Source organism: Cajanus cajan, chromosome 7 (genome assembly GCF_000230855.2).
Source record: "Cajanus cajan strain Asha chromosome 7, NIPB_CcT2T_4, whole genome shotgun sequence".
NCBI classification, from domain to species: Eukaryota; Viridiplantae; Streptophyta; class Magnoliopsida; order Fabales; family Fabaceae; genus Cajanus; species Cajanus cajan.
Genome location: NC_138523.1, coordinates 57534268 through 57555321, shown reverse-complemented (window position 1 = coordinate 57555321; position 21054 = coordinate 57534268). Strand labels below are relative to the sequence as shown.

Here is a 21054-nt window from a genome sequence, read left to right as displayed (position 1 = left end):
GGGACCAAATGTTTGAGCAGATTGAACTTCTTATAATGAGTATTGTTGCCAAACCTAGCAGATTAGATCACAAATTTACTCCTTTCAGGTTTTTCCACTCAACATGCTGTTATGGTGGTACCATCATTTGTGACCTATCTAATCATGCACCACTTTTATGTGTTGTTAATTTTGTGCAATTCTTAAACATCGACAGATATTCATTTTTATCAGATTATATTATTTGTTTTCCATTTTTTTTTCTTTTTAATCTTTATATCTCTCTTTTCTTTCCACAGTGTGCACAATTGTCAATTTTTATTCTTAAATTGTTATTTAGAACCTAAAAGGCTTGGTGGAGCAACGACCCAGTCCAACCCAAGGGGGAGAGTTTAATTTTTTTAAAATATTTTATTTGGGCAATGCGAAGTAGTTATATTAATTATAAAGGAATAAAATAGCAAAATTGGCGTTTACTCTTCACATGGAACAATTTTGTAAAATAAATAAACAAATAACATCAGTGACACTCTTGGGTTGGGATATTATTTTAAACACAACCTGACTCAACCTAAGTTAGCTAGAAGAAATTATTAGACTGTTATGGTTTCTACTATTATTTTTAAAAATTGTAAAATTTGAATATATAATATGTAGATATTGGTGTAGCATGTAGAAGAAATTATTATTATTAGACTTTTAGTGTTAAGGTTCATATATCTAGTGTGTACAACATGAATAATGTACTTCCTGGCTTCAAGTTTTTAACTTGAAAAGTAGAAAAATTCCGTTTAATGCTTCTCAAACACTCCTAATCTCTTATAATAATGTACTCCCTCCTTTTCAAGACAATAAATTGGAACTTTGCTAGCTTGACTAAGTCACATTATCATTGACTTCGATAGCTTACAAAGTCATATATAATTTTTACATAAAATTCTAAATTTTAAATTTTATTATCTTGTTATTAGCAAATTTAATAACTTAAGTGACTATGTATTTTACTAGTAGTATATATCAAATACTAATTAGTATAAACTAAAAGTTGTAATGATTTTGACATAAATAATTATTTGTCAATTTTAAGTTGTAATTATTTAAATATATTCAAATATTTCAACATAAATAAATTTAAATATTGTCAATAAAGTTGACGTCAATTAAGTTGTCGTGTTCACATACTTAATTTAATTTTTTTTAAAATTTAATAATGTCACTAATTGGGAAAATGTCTTCTCTGTTCTTGCTAAGTTAGTTGACTTGTTCTATTTTAAAAAAACAAATTATAAAAATAAAAATAATAAATAATAATAATAATAAAATATTTTGCGTATGCATGAATTTATTCAGGAATTTAAGTATTTAACCCCAAAACCGCATGTTCTTTTTTATCCATAAAATATAATTACCTTATTATTTTTATTTTACTTAAATACAAGGCAGTGTATATGTTTGTTAAAAATAGTTAATAAATAATAAAATATGTATGTTAGATTGAGAATAAATAGAGAAAAAAAAAGAAATAAAAAGATGTAGGATCTACTGCTTTAAATTTCTTCGCTCAATTGTGAAGAAATGAAGAAAGTCAGTTATGCAAATTTTAAATGATAAATGATTATTTAATCAATTAATATTTATTTTTTTCCCTTGAAAGTTGAAACAGTAACCATAACTACCATTATGCTTTAATACAGTGAATCACCATTCGCTTTAATACGATTTTCATAATCGGTTAAATCAATTTTTATATATTTTTAAAATTTATCTTATCAGATTTACTTATATAAAAATCATTAAATATGACTAAATTTAAATTAAAAAATTATAAATATGATAAAATGTATATAAAAAAAATTAAAAGACTGTTAGATATTAAAATATATATATATATACAATTTTATTTTATTTTTTTATTATTTATAAAACATATTTTTTATATGATTTTCATTATGTTATACTTTGTATGAATTCAAACATCAATTAAATTTATAATTTAATATAATTGAATAAATTATTACAAGTTTTATGTTTTCAATTTTTTTAGAGATTTCATGTCTTCAATTAATTAAAAATTAATCCAAAATTATATTATAAAATTAAACATTATTATTATTTTAAGAGGATTAAATTTTATAAATAAAGAATCATAATAAATATTTTAAAATATAAAAAACTAAAAAAAATTATAAAAATAAGATAAAAAAACTTAAAAATATAATTCAACCTAAAGAAAAAAGACACATTAAGGATTAATATTTTATGTCAATAATTAAGCAACGACATGAGATAATTAATTAAAAGATGACAAATTTTTTATTTTAAAAATTGTGAGAAAATATATGATTTTAAAAGTGAATGAGAAAATTGACAAAAACAATATATAAATGAAATAGTTTTAATTATGAAGAATTAAAAAACATAGTAGTATCGTTTTGTGGCAGTGACTAGTGAGCAGCAGCAATGAAAATGAAGCATGATCCTCCAACTCCATGGGACAACCAATAAAGCATGACACGTGGAGGTCTCATGATCTTGAATTCAACCAGTGGCGCATTTTATCATCACCCGCCCCTTCCGCCGCCCCATCCTTCTGACCACCAAACACACAACACAACACAAGGCAACAAAAACACATTAAAAACATGTTACTCTCCATCTCCCCGCCACCCTCACTTACCCTCCACCCCAATGCGCACTTTAGCCCCTCCATGTCCATCCTACGCCGCCTCCACCTGAACCTCCGCACCCGCATCCGCCCCCGCCGCCTCGCCACCGTCTCCGCCGCCGTACGCCAGGACACCACCCTCTGGACCCCCGCCCCGCTCTCCGAGGTCGAGCCCGCCGCCGAGTCCCTCTTCCACGTCTCCATCGACCTCTCCGACGCGCCCGACCTCGCCGCCTCCCACACACGCGCCGGCCAGTACCTCCAGGTCCGCGTCCCCCACGCGCCCAAGCCCTCCTTCCTCGCCATCGCCTCGCCACCCAAGCTCGCCGTCGCGCGCGGCGTCTTCGAGTTCCTCGTGAAGAGCGTGGTGGGGTCCACCGCCGAAGCGCTCTGCGCCTTGAAGAGAGGGGATGTCGTCGAACTAAGCCAAGTCATGGGAAACGGATTCAACATCGAACAGATCGACCCGCCCAAGAAATTCGAAACCGTTCTCGTCTTCGCCACTGGATCTGGAATTAGGTTAGTTCTGCTATTCATCCCCAATTTCGGTTACATGCTAGTAAAATTGTTTACGTTTTTTATAGATATTGAATATATGTTGTAACAAAATCATGCTAAACGGGGATCTAGGTTTTAAATTGCTGTTATTGATTACAAGACAGTGTAGAAATGCTTTGCACTTTAAGTGTTTGAAATGGTTTCTCTTGTATGCATTGCAGCTATTAACAATAATGCAATGTGCTATTAATGCTTGGTTTTCGATCTATGACTTGGGTGGATAAGTTTCTCAACACTTCTAAAAGAGAAAAATACAAAAGAAAATTAAGATACACTTCTTCATAAACAATAGAGAAAAGTTTCTATAAATTAGCTTATACATAAACTAATTTGTTTTCCTTCATACTTTTTTCTTCTAGAAATGCTTCTTGAGTAGCTTATCCAAACGGACTCTTACTCATTGAGGTATTTGTATCGCTTTTTGCTTCGTTTTGTGCAGTCCAATTCGGTCCCTAATTGAGTCAGGATTTGACGCTGGGAAGAGGTCTGATGTGAGACTATATTATGGGGCAAGAAACCTTCAGAGAATGGCTTATCAGGTTAGTTTACTTGTTCGTTTGCTTCATGATAGGGAAGGTTTAACTACTTGCAATCAGAGCTTGCTTTGATAACAGTGTTCTTTTATGTTATAGGATAGATTTAAAGACTGGGAATCTTCCGGTGTGAAGATTGTGCCTGTATTATCTGAACCAGATGAGAGTTGGACTGGTGAAAGTGGCTATGTCCAGGTAAAGTCTGTGGACACATAGGATTATGATTCACATTATTAGTTTCCCAAGGTAAAGATTGTTTACGTCCGTGATTATATTCACAGGCTGCATTCACAAGAACGAAGCAAATATATAACCCACTGGCAACTGGTGCTGTACTTTGTGGACAGAAACAGATGACCGAGGTACACTAGTAGAGCTAAGCTTACTTGCCTGTCTGTTTAATTATGAGACATGTATTTGTTGTCCATTTGTACTACCTTCCAGTCAATTGCCACTTTCTTTCCTAGTTAAGTTATTGGAAGAAACCTGTATAAAGAATGAGAGGAAAATATAATAAATGGTTTGAGAATACCAAACATACTAGGAATAGCACTCTCAATTAGAGAGAATAGCACTAACCTGTCAATTTGGGATCCAATTCGGTATTTTCCTTAGGAGGTATCAGAAAGAAATTGGAATGTAATAATATTGATTCATATAGATACAGAAGAAAGGGATTGTTCTCTATTGATTCAAACACTACCTACGAAATAGGGATGAAGATAGAGGAAAAAACTGAAGATTTCACATAGTACTTTGGATCAAAAAATCAATCCAATTTATTTCATACTTTTAAGTCAATGATAAAATGGGTCAGATTTACAGGATCAAACTTTGTGGGAGTTAAGGAATGATAGAAGAAAATAAAAAAGAAAAATAAGTAAATAAAAATGTTGTAAAAGAGTCCCAATTCCAAACTAAAAACTCAAACTTACTGAAAAATATCTTTTTGATTATCAAAGAATAGGGACAAAAGGATTGATCAAGAAAAAATGAGCATATAGGTTGTTAACTCTTTCCTTCTTGGGTAGAGCCATTAATATAAATTAATGAATAAAATTGTAAATAATTATAGCAACTAAAATTTAAAACAATCAGTTAACTAAAAACAAATGAATTACTCAATCTGCTGGCGTGCTAATCTCCATAAGTCAGGCATCATGTTCGTTACTTTCTGCTAGTTCTTATTCTCCTTTTCTGCCTTCGATTTTTTTTTTCCCCCAAACTTATTGAAACAGTTGTGCAACTAATATAAAATTAGGCGTATAAGAGAAGTTGGCGAAATGGCTTTATTAATCAAGATGGGATTCGGGGTCATCCGTGCACGTCAGCAATCGATGTGACTTTAAACTAGAATCAATCAAATAGGATTTGGTTATTGTACATAGGAATCACTTGTATATATGGAACGGGTTATTGTAGCATATTATTATGTGGAAATGTGTTCGTTGATTGCATGAGAATGAGAGAGAGAGAGAGAGAGATTGTTCCCGAGTCTCTTGGGAAATGGATAATATTGTTCAAGTTATTGTCTACAATACAAAAAACTACTAGATCTGTTACCTATGTTGCTATGAATTTTTGTAGCTCAAGTATTTCCTACAATGCTATTATGCAGTGAGAAGTGCTGACAACACTACATTTTTTATTGGATAAAATCTACATAATGTAGGTCCATTCTTGTAGTGGGGTAGCATGGGATTTCATACAGTAACGGGGAGTGTCGAATATTGCGTTGCTAGAGTTGTTTTTTTTTTTCATGTCGTGGTTCCAATGCATGATCCTTGATATATTATTGTTGCAGGAAGTGACATCAATTCTTGTTGCTGATGGTGTATCCGCTGATAAGATATTGAAGAACTTCTGACCAAAAATGGAATATGGGCAGTGTTGTATCATTTTTGAATTTGAATTATACTCAATAATTATTTGTTCATTGCCTTTGCTGAGGATATAGTATCTCAGCGTGGAATGTACAATAAAAGAACAATTTTGGATATTAGAATATCCGGCCCTTGATCACTTTCGGGGTGGATCCAAACATAGGACGGGAATACCTGGCTTAAGAAAGTTGGAGAACTTCCAATGGTTAAGTCGTTGCACTCTGTTACAAAGCCAATCTTTTGGTTTACGAGTGCCTGTATTATCAATGCAGCAAGTCATCATATATTGACATTATGGTTGACAAGCAATCGAGCTGATTTTATTTAAACTTGACTCGCATAGCTTCCAACTGTCTTTTTAATTATATCGTCAGTGAAATAAGTGTTAACGTAAATTAAATGGAAACATGATGATTGATAATGTTCTTTTATAATATTCTTAAAAATAACTACAAAAATACTAAGCCAATTCATAAATTAAAGAATTGAACATTTGCAAGTTAGGCTTCTTTAATATATCACTTATATTTTAGCTCATTGAATCCAGAACTGAAATATGAAGGTCCTTATCATACAATCACATAAGATGGTAAATAATATATTCGAACTAAAATATATTTTACTATCTATGTATAATTATTATATAATTAAAATAACTTTTAATGCCTTATCAAATATACATGTCAAGTATACATTTTGTATGTCTTCACCTGTTCGTTCCGCTTTGATGACTCCATGAGAATGCCAGCTTTCAGAAATTGTGTATTAATATTGAATTCGAGGAGATTTAAACTTTTATAAGATAAAAGGAGGGCAAACAAACAACAAAACTCCATTACGCAAAATAACTAGTGAGATCATCTAACAATCTGCTCACAACCACACGGAAGTCTTCCATGCAAATATATACCTTCTGTACTAATAAGTTGTGCAAAACAAAAAAAAAAATCAATAACAAGCTAACTTGGCCATGCAACCTGCAACTCGAGTATTCTTTTTGTAACTTTCGAATGCAACTATTTATAGCTGAATAAGGATCAAATTAATGTCACCGTCCAACAACGAGCCAAGCGAAGTTTCAACAGTATATAACTGCCCACAATATTACATTCAACACAAATAATGAAATTGTTCCTCTAACTTTAATTTGAATATCAGAGTCACCTGCCAATTCCAGTAAAGAACCACGATAAACAGATAACATAACAGATTCTAAAAGTCAAACAATTTGATCATTATTTTCAGTTTCATGATGACCACCATCCTTCTCGGTTTCAGTTTTGTCTAACTCCTCGTCATGCTTTCCATTGGATCTTGGGGAGTGCTGCTTCATGTGATTTCTCTCATCGTCCAAGTGGTGCCTATGTTTGTGGTTGTGATGGTGGTGACGGCGATGATGGTGATGGTGACTAGACTTTTTATGCATTAACTTTTTGCTTTCTTCTTCAGAATTTTCTTCAGATGACTTTGATCTGCTTCTTCGGCCATGACTGTGATAATCAGAATCAGATGACCTAGGCTCCACATTATGTGATCGCTTGTGATGTTTATGGTGCTTCCTGTGGCCCTTCTTACGGGGAGCATCATCACTTTGATCACTTGACAAGTCAGATTCACAAGATTCTGTTCGTCGATGGCGTTTACTATGCTTTCCATGATTTCTTTTTCGAGCCAGACTATCTCCTTCATCAGCAGAGAAGTCTGATTCACTAGATTTTGATGGGCGTTGCCGTTTGTGCTGCCTTCTTCTCTTGCTGACTTCATCAGCACTAAAATCAGAGTCACTGGAATCTGATCTTGAACCTCGATCCCTCAGCTTCTTGCTTTGCTTCTTCTTTCTTCTCTGCTCCTCCTCAGAACTACTCTCAGAATCATCACTACTGAAATCACTAGACTCTGACCATTTCTTAGTTTTATGTTTGGTACTTTTCTCTTTCCTTTTCTCATGTTCACCGGAGTCATAGTGAGAATGCTTCCTGTGCTTCCTATGAGATCTTTTACTTGTCTTTCTACTCTCATCATCACTGTCATAATCACTGTCATCATCAGAGCCTGATCTTTTTTTATGCTTTGAAGCCTTCAGCTTCCTCTCTTTAGCTTCAGCATCAGCCTTGGCCTTAGCAGCAGCTTCCAGCTTCTGCTCCCATTTCAAAGGAGCTTCCTTCCTCTCCATAATTTTCTTCTTCTTCTCCTCAACCAGCTGGATAAACCGTTTCGTGTCCATTTATATTCAAAAACCAACTCAAAAACTGCATTTTGATAAAATGATGACCGGAAGTGCATCTCACAGAAGAGAAAAATCAAAGTTAGTTCTACGATCAAATAAAATCATTATAATGCATATTTCAAAATATTAGACAAACTAAAAATGCCACTTCTCATTTCTTACATGTTATCCATGCTTTCAATAAGAAGAGAAAAAGAACTTGCTATCAAAAGGAAACAGCATAGCAAAAAAAAATGACAAACATAACATATTAAGATCTTGCTCTCCTCTTTCAGATAAATCAGTCAAAAGAACATTCAATAAACAACCCTTCAGCCATGTATCTACTCAGTCATAAACTCGTAATGTAGGTTTAAATTTAAAAAATAAAAATAAAAAAGCAAGGGGGGATAGAAGGGTCCAGTGTTGTATGAGTGTTTGCAGCCAAACAGGGGGGCTTGCTGAAAGAACACACGAGAGATTAGGAGTCAAGTTGCTGAATGTTTGCGACTTGTGCTTGATTGTCTGAGAAGATAAATTTTCGTGTACCAAAGAATGCTATATCATCACTAATATTCAAGGAGCATTTTCAGGTTATTTTTAATGTTTGTTTAGGGCCTGAATGGGATAGTTGGGTTAAGGGCTTTAAAAATTTGGGCCTGGGTCAGAATAACATGAGGGTGTGCATTACAACAAGTGAGGGTTGGTTCAAACAAGAACAGCAAAAGCCAAAAAAACAGGACACCACATAAAAACGGCCAGCAAAGCCCACCACACCGCCACCATTGAATGGCAGCCAGTGAGAAATCTGCCATGGCCGCTTTCTAAAAACACAGTTTAGCACCATCTTTAAATGCTAAAACCAGGATAACATAAGACAATTTATCCAAATATCTGTACAACTGATGTGCATTTAATGTTTCTTCTAGTAGGAATATGTCCTTGTTCAAAATATCTATCTTTCAATGTAGATGAATTACTAATGCAAGCTCATGCATTACAAGAAACCCAATAGAACTTAAAAGAAATCAAAGTCAAATAGCATCCAGCAACATAACAGCATCTATCTTATTCAAGACGAAGGGGGAATGTATAATATGGAAAATCCTTGCTAGACAAACATTTCCATCAATTTAGATTTCCATTGAAAAAACATTTTTTTCCTAAACCCTATGTAACGTTCAGAAGGGGGAGGGGGGGGGGGGGACCTCCTATCATACAAGAAAATTGAATGCATCTCATCATCAGCAATTAGTTTGCTTGGATAACACCTGAGAAACAATTCCACTCTCCAAAATCATGCCATGAACGAAAATAAAAAATTGATTATTTCTCGCCATGAGAGCAACCCAAACATATCAATATTTGCAGTGAAACATATCAAGTTAGTGGATGTTGTGAAAATGGTAAAATCACGCTAGTTTATTTTTCTTTATATATTGATGATAAACCAGGGTATAAGAGAGATAGATTTCGATGGATATTCTCTCCTTCCTTTCTTACCTTATATGTGAAAGAGCAGACACCCGGTAGCAGCAATCTACCCCAAATCCAGTAATAATTGACTGTAAGGATAAATCTGCGTCAATCAAATGAAATCAATAGTTGCTAACTAAAAAGAAAAATCGAATCTGAGAAAGCGTAAAAGGGAAAGGGGAGAAAGAAGATGCAAAGAGGATTGAAATAGAGAGAGTACCTGAAGGAAGAAGCAGAGGAAGAGATGAAGGTTGGAAGTTAGGGTTAGGGTTGGGGGTAAGGCTTGCTGCTTGCTCCTCCCTTCCAGAAAGGTCTTATGAAGAGAAACGTGTCTTTGTGATACATAACACAATTTATACACGCTTTCGGCTTTTCTCAAATCTTGAACCGGACCGGATTCTTTCACGCGTTTAAACCACTTGGTCGGTGACCACGCGGACGCGGTCCACACCATAAGGACCTTTGACTTTTAGTACTCCTTCCTTTTTTTTCATAGTCGTTTAAGGTTTTGCACCGGACTTAAAGAAATTATTGATATTTTTGTTTTCAAAAATATTTATTACTTACTTTCCTATTTTACCCTCTTTTTCTTTTTGCATTTTTGAGACTGTTGAACTGCAATTTACTCCATTAATTATTAATGCATTGATTATACGTAAATTGTAACCTACTGTATTTAATTATACATGTCCATGAATTAATGATTATATTGTTTTTTTATAGTATTTTGTTGGGAACATATTGCTTTTATAAATGCACATTAATTTTATATGGGTAGTTAAAAAAGAAATAGGTAAACATTAAAAATAAATACACACATTATTCAGTAAGCATGTATTAATTATCAAGGGTAAAAATAGAAAAAAAAAATTAATAAGTCATTGATTTTAGTAAAATGACAATGAAAAAATAACAAATTCTGACAAAACGACTATGAAAAAAAAAACGGAGGGAGTATTTCTTTTAGTTCAATTCTAAAACTTAAATATAGCTCTTTTTACAGCATTTAAATATAGTTTTTTTTTATTTTGAATTTAAATTTAATACATGGTACTCTTCAAATTTTTTAAATTTTTATTTATACTATTAAACTAAAAAAATATAATTGATATTTAATTTTGTGAAATGATAGGTATTAATATTCATAAAATTATCACAATTTGTTACATTTTGTGGTAGTTTCAAATTACTATACATTAATTTAAGAGACTCCATGTTATTTTAAAACATAAGCACTTATTAAAAAAAATTACAGTTTTGAGATTTAATTAAAAATTTTAAATATATTATAAAATTAACTATATATTAAATCGTCAAATAAGGGATAAATAAAAAAATTATTTAAATAAATTAGATCAAAAATTTCATATTTGTGAAATTATAAAAATCAAGTCAATGTTTTGAGTTTATTTAAAAGATAAAGTGACTTTTTTTTGTTGTATGCTAGCTCTATCAAAACTTAAAATTGATATTTTAAAAATTGGATTGGTTATCAAATCGATTAAGATATTAAGTTAATTGGTTACAAATCAATCTTATAAGTCACTAATTAAATCACATGATTGGATATTTATTAATTTTTTAAAATAAATATTTATATCATATATATATTTCATACTTATAAATTTCAAAAAAATTCATATAGTGTATGTAAAAATTCAATAAAATTCACATGATATCCTAAAAAAACGTGTAATAATTACAATATTAACTAAACAATGCTAGTTAAACTACATAAGTTATTTAAACCAATTGTATAATAATAAAATATGTTGGTTCAGTTGTCACTAAGGTAATAAATAATCACATTTACATAAGTTCAAGTTTAATATTTGAATAAAACATAATATATATATATATATGTGTGTGTGTGTGTCTATGCTATGGTGGTCTCCTACTGATGAAAAGTCTCATAGACGGATGTCGAGACCTTTATAGGGAAGATAAACGAATCACTTAGACTTTTTCACACCCTCATGCTTGAGCTTATAAGACTATGTATCGTGCTAATCTCTCATATACTAACTATATCTGTCATCTGTTAACTAACACCAAGTCTCTAAGAGATCGATCTGTACCTTATTTTCTCATAGTTCGACTATTTATCACTTATGCGAAGGATGGTCGAGTATTTAAGCCAATGATGAGATCTCATGATCTTTAGAACGAGTAAGATAATGATCATAAATATCAAAATTTATAAGTCTATTAATGACAATAATGATATGACATGATTTACGGGATTGTAATAAGAAATAGGAAATTTGTGTCTATAACGTCACACTAATATAAATAGAGACAACTAGGTCTAATAAAGACAAAATTTACACTTACCAGATGCTCTAAATTTGAATAATCTCTAGGTCTTCCTAAAGGAAATTATGTACTAGAACTCTAGAACTATAATGTTTTTATGGCATGCCTAGCCACATTATTTTTTAAATAATTTTATATGATATTTAAAAGGAACAAAACAAATACGTTGAGTTAAATAAGTTTAGTATCTTCCGGACCTTATTTTCACTAGTTTGACTTAACTCGCTTGAATTGTTGGACTATCCCATATTGATGGTGGTTCCCTTTCTCTTGTTCTAATTTTTTGTTTTGAAATTTTTTTCTTCATTTTCTCCTTCTTACTTTATCTTCTTTACTCTTAAATTAACTTTTTGCCATTTTGGTGGGCCATCATGATGGAACCACATTGTACATGTCAAGATTGTAAGTGTGCACAAGGTAAGTATTTTCATTCAACATGGTTTATTTTTATATTTGAGTATATAATTCAAAACTTTAATAATTTGATTAAGTGATATAGGACACTATCACTTGTGCCAACCAATATTATTAATACTAGCAAGAAAAAGGCACTCCGTACTTGCATTGTATTAAAAGAAAAAAATTGAGAAGTTACTCATAAAAAGTAGCAATTATTGAAAATAAAAAAATAAAATGATCCATGTAAAAATGAAAATCAAAAGTAATTATTGAAATTTGTATCTCTTATATATTAGTATAAATTCATTAATTTCAAGTTCTTAAATTTGATTAATAAATATTTTGTCTAATTTTTTAAAATAAAAAGGTATAATGGTAAAAAAAAAGTGGAAACCAAGGTGGTTACCAAAAAGTGTATCCCCTTTATATATTATTATGATGATAGATTAAACCATATGAGTAAACTTTCACCTTCACTTCAATAAAAAAAATAGGTATCTATTTTTTAAGTCATACTTGTAATTTCTCTTTTGCATAAACTCGTGATTGTGTTTTATTACAAGACCATTTTCATCTTGGTCTTATGCCTCATTGACACACATATATAAATATGAGACATCTACTTACTTTACTCATTGATTTATATTCTATATCAAACTTCAATAATCAAACTATTGAATTAAAATTATTAGTGTATATATCAAGTCAACGATTTTTTAAATTTTTTTTAAAATCATATGATACTTTTTATATAAATTTAAATCAATGTATAAAATAATTTTATGATTATCTGTCAATTTGAAATAATGAAATAAAATATCAAATAATTTTTATTTTAAAAATTTATAAATTTGATCTATGCATTAAAATTTTTAATTGAACTGTTAGATAATCAAAATTTAATATAAAATTAAATAAAATAAAACTATAAAGACTTACTTTTATAATATGTGAACCTCTCCCATATATATATATATATATATTATAATCATTTTCCATTTATTAAATTCCATGTGTTAAAAATCTATATCTATATTATAATTCATTATCAATTGTTGTAAAATAAAAGTTTAAATATATTTTTCTTAAATTTAGGGTAAATTTATTTTTACTCTCTCAAATTTAAATTTATTTTTTAATGATATTAATTTAATTTTTTTTGTTTTAATCCTTCATGTGACTAATAACATATGTAAAAGTGATTGATCGAGACAATTATGCACTATCAACTCAAATTAATATGTTGTTTTCACTAAAAAAGAGATGTGAGTATTTGACAAATTATCTAATAAAATTTGAATATAATAACTAAAACAAGATATTTTAAAATTATAAAATTCTTATTATTTTTTTAAATATGAGAGATTAAAAATAAATTTATCTTAAAATAATGTTTAGGAAAAAAAACGAATATAAAATATGAAATAAAAATTATAATTATAAATTTGAAAATTAATAAAAAAATTAGAAGGCTAATAAGAAAATAACAACATTAATAAATAATTTTACACTGAAAATAATAAAAATAACATAAAAAAATATATTTTTTAGGCGACAAAATTCTTCACCTCGCATAAACTTAATCGTTAAGAATGAAATGTCCACCTTGCTTAGACGAATAGATTTAATTAATAATTAACTTTGAAAGGATGGCTTCTGATTTCAGCGTGAATGTCCGAATCTCAAAGCTCTCATACGGGGCATCGCATTTGATTGGCCGGTGACAGCAACACAACACCGAGAGAGGAGGGTAGTTAAGAATCGAGAGCTCATAAAAACTGGTTATCCACCACGCGACGGTGTAATTAGACTTTCTGGAACCTTCCCCGAGCCATGGCCGCGTCGCCGTCGTCCTCCACCGCGGCGAACATCATGCTGGCGATCTTTGAGAAGAAGACGAACAGCGTAGATCTGTACCGTCCTCTCCGGAACTACGTGGCCTTCCACTACTCCGAGCGGGAGGCCCAAAACCTCGAAGACGATCTCCAAACCCTAAAGCAACTCCGCTCCGACCTCGAGCGCCACTCCGATCCCTCCCTCCCGGCGCGCCGCGACCTCCTCCAAACCTACTTCAAATCCTTGTGCCTCGTCGAGACGCGTTTCCCTATCTCCTCTGACCCCGACCACGTCAACGCCCTCACCTTCGTCTGGTTCGACGCCTTCAAGCCGAAGCAGAAGGCCTCGCAGCAGAACATCCACCTCGAGAAGGCATCCGTGCTCTTCAATTTGGGCGCCGTTTACAGTCAGATTGGACTGTCGCATGATCGGAACACCGTCGACGGCCGCCGCCAGGCCTCCCACGCCTTCATCGCCGCCGCTGGCTCCTTCGCCTTCCTCCGCGACAACGCCTCCATGAAGGCCTCCGTCGGCAGCTCCACCACCGTCGATTTGTCCGTCGAGTGCGCCGGCATGTTGGAGAAGCTCATGCTCGCGCAGGCTCAGGAATGCGTCTTCGAGAACACCATTGCCAAAGGGAGCACCCCCGGCGTCTGTGCCAAGATTTCTAGGCAGGTCCGGCGCTAATTGAATAGTGAATCGTGTATATGACGCGTTGTTTTGTGCGAATGCTGCTAATTGTTTCACTACTCTGATCACTGAGTGTGTGTTTGAGTGAGCATATGCAAAATTGATTTTGAAGTAATGATATATGTTTGAATGTTTTCATTCTAAAAACAAGTTAATAGTATCAGCGTAAGTTTTTTTTTCCGAAGCAGAAGTTACCTATGCTTCAAACATAGAATCAATTATGGACCAGATTAATTCCTTTTGAAACCAAACATGAGAACATGTACCTAAAATGCGCTAGGTGGTATTTCAATGTGATTCTAGATGATCCTACATGAATCCAAATACTCACTTATTTGTTGTTCATATGATGTACGTTTTGTTTTTGGGTTGAGAACTGACTTCTAGTCGAGGTGTTGTGATTGTAGGTTGGGATATATTATGAGGAAGCTTTAGCTGCGCTGAATGTTGCACCTCTCAGCCAGCATTTTGATAAGTCATGGATAGTTCACGTGCAGTTAAAGGCGGCGCTGTTCTACGCAGAAGCTTGTTATAGGTGTGGATTGGAGCTGCATGAGAAAGAGGAGATAGCAGAGGAGATTGCACGGCTAAGGAGTGCTGTTAATGTGCTGGCCGAGGCGAAGAAGAGTTCAAAGGGTGCTGCAGCACAAATTATAGATGCTATTGGCAAATTAGAGGCCAATATTAATCGGAACCTGGAAAGGGCTGTCAAGGAGAATGATAGAGTTTACCTCATGAGAGTTCCCTCCACGAGTTCATTACCGCCTCTTCCAGCATTTTCTATGGTGAAGCCTATGGCAATGAATGAGTTGCTGGATGCAAGCAAAGAGAAAATGTTTGCGAGTCTTGTTCCTGATAGCAGTGCAAAGGCCCTCTCCCGGTATACTGAAATGGTAGACGACGTTATAAGAACACAGGCAGAAAAGTTACAGCAAGCTAGTGAGCTAACCAGAGTTAGGCTTAAGGAAATGGAACTGCCAGATTCCATTCTTGCTTTGGAAGGAAATTTTACCCTACCAACAAGTCTCAAAGAAGATGTGGAGGCTGTGCAGATCAGTGGGGGACCTGCTGGTTTGGAGGCAGAGTTGCAACAACTTAAGGACCTAAGGAGGGTGAATCAAGAATTGCTGGTCCAGACTGAGGAGTTGTTGCAGAAGGAGGCAAGAGAAGATTCTCAATTTAGAAGCCAATTTGGCACAAAATGGACTAGGCCTCAATCAAGCACCTTGACCAAGAACTTGCAGGATAGGCTAAACAGGTTTGCAGGTAACTTGAAGCAAGCTGCTGAAAGTGATGGTAGGATTGAGCGTTCGGTTAGAGAACATACAGCACTCATGTCAATTCTTGATGCTCGTCCGGTAAATTTTTGTGTTAATTGTTATGACTTATTTGCTTCTCAGTGTCACCAGAAAACATTGCTAAGTCATTGAATCTCTATTTTCTTTAATCAGATTGAATCTGCACTTCCAAGCTTGGCAAGACCGATTATGTCTTTTGATCAAAATGAAGATGCTATTGTGGGGTCACTCAAGCAAAGCTTGGTATGCTGGTTTTGTTATTGTTATTGTTATATTATGATTTTTGAGAAATAAAATCTTAAACCATTTCTTTAGTTCAAATTTATATAGCTGTTGTTTATTGTCTTAAGCCTAGTTATCAATTTTGGATAGTGGCTGATCTGAAATTGCTATAATATGATAGTGGATAATGGGTTGATCACCATTGTGAAATTTTAGATAAAGTTAAATAATTTATTCACTATACATATATACATGCTCAAATATTTTTTTTTTCCCCAACATTAAAGATATTCATTATTTATAATAAAAAATCATAAGGGAAGAGAGTATAGAACAAAATAGAAGGAAAAAGAAAACAGTTAGATATTAAGAACAGCAATGGCTGAAAATTTGCTGTAGAGTGTAGAGGTCTATGGTGGCTTGTAACTACAGAGAACAGAAGTACAGAACAGAGATGAACTGCTGCAGAGGTCAGGGATGGCTGGAAACTGTTGCCTGAAAAGGGTGGGTGTTAGTTAGAGAGAATGCAGATAAGTGAGTGGGGAAATTTGGGTTTCATTTGAATTCTCTGATTCAATGGAGGGGGTGGAAAAATTTCCAATTACTGCCCTAAAAAGCCCTAGGTGGCACTGTTACCGGGCTAATTTAGGGTTTTGCACCCACCCTTGTCACGTTCCACAATTTCTCCTGCTATTGTGGTTGTGATCACTACTATCAAAACCACGATGCCACTTGAGTTCTGCAGTGTCCAGGAGATGCTCTGTGGTACGATCCTGCTATGGACAACTATTCATAATATGCAGTGTGTTAATTTATCCAGATGCGGATCTGGTCAAGGATAATTGTATTTTGGAATATTTTGAATTAATATTTCAAAACTATGTGGTGAAGATCTGATTAAGTTGTCAAATTTATCTTAGTGGTTAGCAATTATCATAATTTCAGCACAAGCATTTGAAACATGGTATGCCTGGAATTAGATTTTTTTTGCATCAAAAAATATTTGCAGGTGTTTTATAAATATATTATGCAAAAGACAAATTTGAGCAGGCTTGTGTATTTAATACTGTAAATTAGATATGTGAGCTTGCAATTCTAAAATTCTGTGTAGCAATGCACTCTTGCGCTTTGAAAATTTCTCCAGGACTTTATGATAGATGTTGTGTTACAATGGCTGGTTAAATGATCCTTTCATTTCATAGTTTATACCTTTTGAAATTATAGCATTTTTAATGATCCTAACTTTCATCTTCACTCCCTATATATTGTGATTTGCTGTGTTTGTGATTAATGTTGAAATTTTTTGCTAACTAATGCAGAGGCAACTAGAAACTCTAGGAGCTCAAAGGGCTGGTCTAGAAGATATGCTTAAAGAGATGAAAAGAAAGGTATGCTAGCATGATTCACTTAATTAGTTTTTCAGTTATTCCTGTAGAAGCTAGGTTTTCCTGTCTTATTATCTAAAGACATGGAATATGCCTTTTGCCTTTCCTTCAAGTTATATGCACCGTTTATGCTCAATCATGTGTTGTGTGAGGCTGATGAGAGTCATTAAAATTGATGGGTGTGTCACTATTTTCATTATGGTAAGCTATATTTGAAACTCTAAAGCATGCAATAGTTGGGTTTATTTATAAATTGTGATTGTGCTTTTGCTTTTGTTGAAATATTTTGTTCATTGACGACCATATGAAGCATAACCTTATAAGGTTGATTTAAAGCTGCAAATGGTATTAAAATGTAAAAAAAAAATGGAAAAAAATAACTGTCAATGTATATTGACAGCATTAGTACCTGTTCGATTATTAAACCCTAGATTTATGTGGAGTTTAATTCTTTCTGTGAAAGAAGCATTATTTTATTTGTCCAAGTGATTTTGTTTTTGTGATGATATTGGGGCCAACATGGGATTCAGTGGTGTAGCTAAATTAAAATATATTCAGGTGTTGAGTGCAGAAGGAAAATATATGAAATAAAGTGTATAATCATTTTGTATGTTAGAGAACTGAATGCTTTAATGATTTTAGTTTTTAAGCTTATGCATCTGAAGCTATGTTGCATGGAATAGATACTAGTATTTGAAATGATATGATACATTATTTTTTTTTTGTAAATTAAGATGCTGGCATCCATTGTATTAAAATATTAAATAAAATTGATATTTAAAGATGTAAAATAATATAAAATTTTTTCCTCTTGTGACCACTCCACCTTAAGTCCTTTGCATTCTCCCTTCTATTCTGCCCTCTCCTGCTCTTGCCCAGTGCCTTCCCCACTATGCCACATTTCAGCATCAGATATGCATGATATTGATAATCAAATACAGCACCAAATTTGGCAATTGGCATGAATCTGTGAATCACTGCTGCCCTGTGTAAAGGCTCTATTTTCACTTTGGATCTTGTTAAGCAGTGTCTTGGTTAAGGAAATAATAAATAGAAAGTTTTTGTTATAAATCACGTTTGGGGTGCATTGGGAATCATGGTGGGAGTGCATTAGTATCACTTTCTAATAAAAGCTTTCCACTTTTGATTTTAGGGCACCGGTTAGCATTTACTTTCCACATTTTTATTCCTGCATACAGGATTCAACATTAATAAATTCCTTCTTTCTTCTTATACTGAGTAATTCAAATATAGTTTTTATATCTAATGAGAAGCGTGGGATTCCTCTCTGTCCTTGTTATCAGTGTTCTATCATTTGAATTCAAGATTCCCTACATGTGATGTGAAAATGTGCTGAGCTATTATTAAAAATGATAAACAATATTATATAGTATTTTTCTGTTTTGAACTTGCATTTCTGTTAGCTTATTGTGCTATATGAATTAGCCGTTTGGATTTTATTTGTTCATTTGGGTTCTATTACTTTGCTTATACTACTATAAATATATCTTCAGGATGATATATTACCAAAGTTGATGACATCCACTGGTTCTTATGATGATCTCTTCAAGAAGGAAATAGCAAAATATGACCATATTTGTGAAGAAATAGCTCAAAATATTGAGGCGCAAGAGCAATTGTTGCTGCAGATCCAGGTATTTATATTTTACACCCTACTAAAAAGAATCAATGCTAATGCATGTAAAGAAACAAATATTCCCCACTATCTTGTATTCGTTTTTCATTTTCTGGGACCATCTTTTCCCAAGCAGTGGCTATTCACATGGGAGTATGGGACTATACTTGAGATTCTGTATTACCACCACTAACTAATTCCTAAGTAACTACTTTAGCAGCAAATACAAACTACTTTTTTAATATTTCATGTTCTCAAGACAGATGGACCCTTGCCTGTGAAGGCAAAATTGGCAGATTATGTCATGATGCCGTTTTTCTATAAAAACAAGGGTACGAGGGACAACCCTTTGTAGAGTGTTGGTGGTTGTATCCAATAGATGGTGGAGCGAGTGGGAAATTTTAAAATGTGATTCTGATAATTGTTTGCCTTTGTTCACAGGCTCAAAATGACGAGTTCTCTGTTATCTTCAATCTTGAAGATTACAAAGGTAGGTCCCATTTGGTTGTTTTCTATATTAAACTTGTTTTTATACTTTACCTTCATTTTTTCAAATCACAAGGTTAAGTCTGTTTTCACATTATGTTTATTAACGTGCATAAAATTGAGTTTAATTGTGATACACTTTCTGTGTAAAAAATTTACGATGTCATTTAAGCAGGAATCATTTGGATTGCTTTTAAAGTAGTTTTTATAAAAGTAAACAAACTTATCATAAATAATAATCATTAGATGACAATGTTAAAAACATTTTACCTTATCAGTGCAGTTCAATTAAATTCCATAAGATTCCAGTTTTTGAATTTTACATTCATTTTGTACAGAATGCTACATTTTGATTGCACGTTTCCTGTATCATAGTTGATCTTCTGATGATTTCTTTTATTTATTTTCAGCTTCACGTGAAAAAGCCTATAAGCAGATTGAAGCTGCCATATCAAAATTTCGAGAAATAAAGGACAACATTAATGAAGGGTTAAAATTCTATGTTACTCTGCAGGTAAGAACTTATCAAATATATGGTTTTAATTTTACTATGAAGGTACCGATCTATTAATTGATTAAATTTTATCATCATTCTAATTTAAATTGCGCCTAATATTATTCAAAAATATGGTTGGCCAGTCTTGTTTAAAATAAATATTTAATGAGCAATACTAATATGTATATTCTTTGTTTAATAGGATGCAATCACAAATGTAAAGCAGCAGAGCACCGACTTTGTGATGACAAGGAACATTCAGTGCAGAGAAATGATTGAAGATGTTCAGAGACAAGTGGCTGGTCTGAGTTTCCAGGATAACAAAAGCACAGGTGCTTTTAACAGCAACTACCCTTCAGTGGGAAGCCAAAATCAAAGATCCACTACACAAACAGATCCTCGTCCCCAAACACCATATTATCAGCCAGTTGAGCAGCCACCAGTTCCTCCCTATCCCCATCACCCCCCTTCCCCATATGGTGGTCCTGCACATCATGCACCTCCACCTCCATACCATATTCCACCGGCATCAACTGCTCCATACCCACCTCAGGTTCATCAGCAACCACCGGCAAACCATGAGTATGGCCAACCAGCCTATCCTGGATGGCGTGGTCCGTACTACAACGCTCAAGCGCAGCAACCTGGTTCTGTTCCCCGGCCTCCTTATACCATTCCATCTCCATATCCTCCACCTCACCAAAGCGGCTATTATAAGCAGCAATAGTGTTCATCCATACATCTTGTAGGATAAAGATCATATTCTTTCTCTTGAATAAATGAGATTCAGCCCTTTATCTTAAAGCATTTGCATAGCGTGAATGAATATTCTGTTTTTTTTTTTCTTTTTTTTCTTTTTGGCTTGTGTTGGTTTGCATTATCATTGGATTGTGCATGTTTAAGCTTATATAACGTTGTATGTATAGATTGTTTGACTCGTACTTTACGAGGGGGATTCTCCCACCTATAAAACCCTATTTGAAAAGGAAA

The 21054-nt window shown here is 33.5% G+C and overlaps 3 protein-coding genes across 6 annotated transcripts; 2 read left to right on the top strand and 1 right to left on the bottom strand.

Moving 5' to 3' along the window:
* Positions 1-2484: 2484 nt before the first annotated feature.
* On the top strand, positions 2485-5947 carry LOC109818458 (FAD/NAD(P)-binding oxidoreductase). The gene is made up of 5 exons (XM_020383938.3): positions 2485-3163; positions 3642-3741; positions 3835-3930; positions 4017-4097; positions 5540-5947. Exons 1-5 carry the CDS (start codon positions 2622-2624, stop codon positions 5600-5602), a joined length of 882 nt encoding a protein of 293 aa, XP_020239527.1. The 5' UTR covers positions 2485-2621; the 3' UTR covers positions 5603-5947.
* Positions 5948-6609: 662 nt separating this feature from the next.
* LOC109815868 (FAM133-like protein) lies at positions 6610-9660 on the bottom strand. Of its 4 annotated transcripts, none has more exons than XM_020380688.3 (3): positions 9521-9660; positions 9328-9403; positions 6610-7901 (listed from the first exon to the last, which is right to left on the bottom strand). In XM_020380688.3, the coding sequence occupies exon 3, from the start codon at positions 7840-7842 to the stop codon at positions 6838-6840; it is 1005 nt and encodes a 334-aa protein (XP_020236277.1). In that variant the 5' UTR covers positions 7843-7901; positions 9328-9403; positions 9521-9660; the 3' UTR covers positions 6610-6837. The 4 variants fall into 4 exon arrangements, with proteins under 4 accessions (XP_020236277.1, XP_020236281.1, XP_020236289.1 ...); XM_020380692.3 differs by having other exon boundaries at positions 6610-7867; XM_020380700.3 differs by having other exon boundaries at positions 9328-9389; positions 9521-9650.
* A 3960-nt stretch (positions 9661-13620) lies between these two features.
* On the top strand, positions 13621-21054 carry LOC109813915 (Endosomal targeting BRO1-like domain-containing protein). The gene is made up of 8 exons (XM_020378210.3): positions 13621-14526; positions 14949-15899; positions 15993-16082; positions 17381-17449; positions 18961-19101; positions 19524-19572; positions 19979-20082; positions 20267-21054. The coding sequence occupies exons 1-8, from the start codon at positions 13849-13851 to the stop codon at positions 20789-20791; spliced, it is 2607 nt and encodes an 868-aa protein (XP_020233799.2). The 5' UTR covers positions 13621-13848; the 3' UTR covers positions 20792-21054.

Excerpts from the sequence above, each read along its gene's own strand:
- LOC109818458 (XM_020383938.3), top strand. The coding sequence starts at position 2,622 with ATGTTACTCTCCATCTCCCCGCCACCCTCACTTACCCTCCACCCCAAT. Across the intron at positions 3,742-3,834 it reads TTCAGAGAATGGCTTATCAG|GATAGATTTAAAGACTGGGA; the intron begins GTTAGTTTACTT and ends TTTATGTTATAG. Across the intron at positions 4,098-5,539 it reads GACAGAAACAGATGACCGAG|GAAGTGACATCAATTCTTGT; the intron begins GTACACTAGTAG and ends TTATTGTTGCAG.
- LOC109815868 (XM_020380688.3), bottom strand. The coding sequence starts at position 7,842 with ATGGACACGAAACGGTTTATCCAGCTGGTTGAGGAGAAGAAGAAGAAA.
- LOC109813915 (XM_020378210.3), top strand. The coding sequence starts at position 13,849 with ATGGCCGCGTCGCCGTCGTCCTCCACCGCGGCGAACATCATGCTGGCG. Across the intron at positions 16,083-17,380 it reads GGTCACTCAAGCAAAGCTTG|AGGCAACTAGAAACTCTAGG; the intron begins GTATGCTGGTTT and ends TAACTAATGCAG. Across the intron at positions 20,083-20,266 it reads AATTCTATGTTACTCTGCAG|GATGCAATCACAAATGTAAA; the intron begins GTAAGAACTTAT and ends TTTGTTTAATAG.